This window comes from Drosophila novamexicana, unplaced genomic scaffold (assembly GCF_003285875.2).
Source record: "Drosophila novamexicana strain 15010-1031.04,08,12 unplaced genomic scaffold, DnovRS2.1 tig00000009-arrow-pilon, whole genome shotgun sequence".
NCBI lineage: Eukaryota > Metazoa > Arthropoda > Insecta > Diptera > Drosophilidae > Drosophila > Drosophila novamexicana.
Window position 1 is genome coordinate 1,339,765 of NW_020824766.1, and position 4,838 is coordinate 1,344,602.

At 39.6% G+C, this 4,838-nt stretch overlaps 1 protein-coding gene across 1 annotated transcript; it reads right to left on the bottom strand.

The window, feature by feature from the left end:
- Window positions 1-430: 430 nt before the first annotated feature.
- On the bottom strand, window positions 431-1,507 carry LOC115768719 (uncharacterized zinc finger protein CG2678-like). Its single transcript, XM_030713418.1, has 2 exons — window positions 522-1,507; window positions 431-446 (listed from the first exon to the last, which is right to left on the bottom strand). The coding sequence occupies exons 1-2, from the start codon at window positions 1,505-1,507 to the stop codon at window positions 431-433; spliced, it is 1,002 nt and encodes a 333-aa protein (XP_030569278.1).
- Between the last annotated feature and the right edge of the window lie 3,331 nt (window positions 1,508-4,838).

The following is a 4,838-nucleotide window of genomic DNA, read 5'->3' on the forward strand; positions in this document are numbered from 1 at the left end:
AAAGGTCTTTTATAAAGATGTCACGCGCTAAGTTTGATCTCCACTCAAAATTAGCAACTAACAAAACTACTTAAATTAAACGAAAGGTTGGAACCCAAGTTATTTTTGATGTGGGGCTGAGTTTTGCTCAACAAATTTATATTTTGGTTTACTTCACGTTTTGGTTCATATGTCAACTGGTTTACATTTGCATTAAAAAATAAAATTAAATTTCGGCCCTATTTTATATACAATATATCAATTCTAATATATAATTAATAATTAACAATATTTAAATACAAAATTTTATAGTGAATATATAATACAAATTTTAACTGTAAAATCTTAATAAAAATCAAAATACCTAAAACTAAAAAATGCATTTTATAAAGTTAATAATTTGTAAAAATGGGTTCAAAGAAGAGTCCTTAATCTATTTGTTTTGTGATGTTCATTTGCTCAAGCATCTGTGAGGAAAACGAGAATGTGATTTCAAATTCCATTTGTTGGAAAAACTTTTTTCACAAGTGGAGCACTTGTACATTTCCTTTTTAGAATGATTGAGCACATGTCTTTTATGATTCCATTGATTCTTGAAAGCCAACTGGCAATGGGGACAGATAAACGGACGCTCCTCGCTGTGGGAGTAGAGATGCTTCTGTAGATCCGATTTGCATCTTAAGAGCTTCGAGCACTGTGGACACATGTTCGGATGATCCTTAATGTGCGTCTGTATATGTCTCAGAAGTTTTGATTTCTTGCGATAGGCCTTCATGCAATGTAGACACTTAAAGTGACGTTTGCCTGCATGCTGCAGCTTGTGTTTACTTAGATTTTCTTTTGAGGCGAACGATAGATTGCACGTATCACACTTGAACGAACGCAACGTGCTGCGCATGGGATGGGGCACGGGAGGCTTCCCAACAGAGTTGGGCGCGTTCTGGTTGGAGATCTTATGGCGCAGCGGATAGCGATGAGGTTTACAAGCGACAACATTATCCACTATAGGGGATGAGCGTTCCGCCTGATCCATTCCGTTGAAAGAGTCTATGTCCAGCATAGCTACTATGACATTGCTGTCTTTTTCACGCGATGCACTTCTGCTACTGATGGTGATGAGCTCCTCGCTGCTGAGAAGTCTTCCATTGCGTAATTTACAAGCATTTCCCAGCTTAGAGTTGGATTTCTCGTTGATCGCCGGCATTGAGTACTGCGGCTTCTGCTTCACCTGGCTGGCGCTCGAATCTGCTTCCAGCACATGGACGAAAATGTGCTCGTCTTCCATAGCCTTCATGCAGAGCAGTCGATGGCTTTGCTCGAATCTGCGCCTGAATCTAAACGCGATTTGGGCATTCAGGCCACAAGATACGCATATCTTCTGCGGCAACTTATCATCGCGCTTCACCTTAAAGTCCACGATCTCGTTTAGCATCTCCGCCAGGCTGAATTCATAATCGGGTAATGGCCGATCGCAAAATATGTCCACCAGGGTTACTGAGTCGCTCATGCAAGCACGGCAAATTTCCATTTTCATACAAAGTTTAATTGATATTCTTTTGTTTATATCCAAATTACATTCCCATCGAGCTTGCGGGTCAGCTCACGTGTGTAAGTAAGAAGTTCCCAATTGGAACGTGCAATACGTAGGTAAGATTCTTATCGATACTATCGCGTGCGAGTAATCGCAATAAGGAAAGCTGATCTTTAACTTTGACAAAAGTTTAAATTTAAATTTCATGTTTAAATGATTTTCAAATTTAAATAGTGGTACATTAAATTTTGTACAAAAATTTAATTTATATTCCCTACCTATTCATTAATTTTCATAAAATTTAAAACTGCAGACATTAAGACTAACTGGAAATTGTTAGGAATAACTTAGCTAATTTTAATCAACATATAAAGCAGGACATTATGCAAATTAAGATTGCAGCCCGGGCTTGAACCGAACCAGGAACTTCAACTATTTATTATAAGCCATTAATCGAATCTCTAACCGAATTAATTAATCGAACTGAACAGAACCTCATTATATCCTTTTGTCATGAAATATGTAACGTATAGAAGATGTCACCTTCCGACCCTATATAGTATATATATTTTAGATCAGCATCAATAGCCGAGCTGATCCGTCTGTTTCTATGCGAAATAGTCTCTCAGTTTTTAAGTTATCTTCTTTAAGCTTTGTAAGTTCTTATCAACATCGGCCTTATCAATATCGGACCAATATATCATACATATTTTAGATACCACAAGACCAATCGGCTTATAATTTGGTTAGATATTTTGATATTTTGACCAAACGTAGGATATACTTTTTAAACTATGCTGCTTAAGTATGGGCAAATCCTATGCGGAAGTTCGTATCGAAGTTCTATTGGAAGAACCTATCGATTTACATGGATTTACAGATGTGAAAATCTGGTACCCAAAAGAAGGGCATTTGCTCAAATTGTTCACTGAGTAATCGAAAACATTTGTTGAATTGGAATCCTTGTACAAAACCAGAAAATAAATGACGCAGTTACTGGATAACTGGAGCACCCTCATGGACAGGGGCAACTCCTAGGGCAACATAACTTTTCGACATCCAATTTTGTGCCGTGTCCACCCACAATTACGTTGCGAATGCGACACATTTCCGTTTTGACCAAATTTCAGCGCTGTGATTGACTTGGGCTCGCTTTTATGTCGCCCTGGGACAAGTGAAAATGAATTTCCACTGGGCCGAAAGCCAAGCCAGGCAGGCTGCGATACGCAAAAAAAAAAAGAAAAGGAAAATAGTAAAATGTACAAGGCGCAGGAATCGAAAGTCAACGAAAAATGTCTTGTGTTATAAAAACTAATGATTGGCAATTGGTTTTTACTGTTATGGCCGCGCCTCAATTGTATGCGCATCCTGTTTCTTTGTGGGGCGTAGAGGCGTGGCACACAACATACATACAACTGAAAATCAGTTAAGCCGAAAGTTATGCGCATTGTCTTGTCTATTCAAATAATTTCCAGCCGCGTGCATTTCCAGGAAAATCGTAAAATTTGATTTTTATAACTTCCTTCAGAGTCCTGCTTGCATTTCGAATTAATTTATCTGTCGCGCTGCGTCTTAATTGTGTGCGCTTCCTGGACCATGCTACATTAATTTCTGGCCGATCAACGACATGGCCTGCTGCTCCAAGCTCAATTATTAATTTGAGCCATGTTCGCCAGGTAAGCTTAACCAGAATTTAGCCATGCGCAAATGTAAATTTATGTAGAGCAAGAACCAAAAACAAACACAGATTTAACTGAGCCGTGGCAAGGGAATGGCATGCAGGGGGTGGGGACAACATTGTTGCCGGCCTGTGACAATTTCTAATTTATTGCAATTATGTGACGCACGTCACACTCGCCGCTGACCACTAGCCACTGGCCACCAGGCGACACGTGACCAATCTGCTGGCCCCGGGGCTTTGATTGGAAAACACTAAACAGATAGGCTAGTCGAGCGGGCGGGCGGGCGGTCGGTCGGTCGGTCTGGTCGCTCCGACAGCTGTCTGACCATTCTATAGAGATTTATTTTACGCTGATAACACGCTTAAGTAAATGCAGCACACGGAACACACACACACACACACACACGCCCAACTCCGAAAACTCGAACTCGTACAATTTAAATGGCGATTAAATCTGTTGGCATTGATGGATGTGTCCAAGGCGGCTGCCGGGCTGGCGGCTCGGCCAGCCTGTTCTGTGGTCAGCCTGCAGGATGCGGCGCCGTGTTAACACTTTTGTACAATTGCCAATTTTTCGCCAGCTCTGCTGCTGCCCGCTGCTGCTGCTGCTGTTGCTGCATCTGATGAGCTGTCCTGTTGCCACTGCCCAGACCAACAGCCATCCGAGTGCCTGCCGGACTGTGTGTGGGTGGTTGCTCGGTTGATGGCAACGCGGTGGCTTTGTGGTGTTGTTTTCGGCTGAAAGCCTGTTGTTGTTGCTGTGGTGTGGGCGCACATTGAAATGGGCTGGCATGCGGCTACACTTCAATATTCATTTGAACGCATAATTGATATTGACGAACAATGTTGCCGTGTCGATACATTGTACCGCGTGCACTGGGAGAAATTTCAGTCCATATTTAGACCATAAATATAAACCAGCCCAAGGCTTACGAGGCACCTGAAATGCTTACTATAGTAAACTCATGTGAAAAACGTTTGTATAAAAATTTTAAGTTCACCAGTTTAGTTGATCAGCCCCAATCTAATCAAGATGTGGGTCGAAGATTTGGTAGACCTTTACGCAAAATTCCAGAAATTCCAGACGTGTTTCACAATTCGCTTTATGTTATTTGTTTTATTTTTTTTTTTTATTTTATAAATATTTAAGTACACTTCTTGAGCCGTTATTTACTATAATAAATATTATTAATTTGTATTTTTTTTTTCATTTTCATTTAAGAAATATTGCAGTACTTATTTGTTCATGCAATATATTATTTATTTTTATGGCACGATTTTATTATAATTTCCCTGCAACAAATAACTTTTTTAATATTCCACGAATTGCATTCGTATATTTATAACTTATATCTTTCATTATTTTCAACATTTTATTTCCCATAAATAATTATCAAATATATTTATGCGCATTTCATTTATACTTTCCGCTTGCTTTTATTTCTCTCAGTGCATATACTCGTCTCCTCCACCTCATTTGTATATATACTTGGCAGTTAATTTTTATAAATTTCCATGTCATGGATGTATTTTCCGTATATGCTTCGTGGCATTTTTCGAATGCAACAACATGTTTGCCATTTTCATTTGCCTCCAGAGTATCTCGGATTTCATTTTCGGTGTGGGACATTTGCACAGCTCCGCTTC

Bases quoted from the DNA above. Each gene is read 5' to 3' on its own strand.
- LOC115768719 (XM_030713418.1), bottom strand. From the start codon at position 1,507: ATGGAAATTTGCCGTGCTTGCATGAGCGACTCAGTAACCCTGGTGGAC.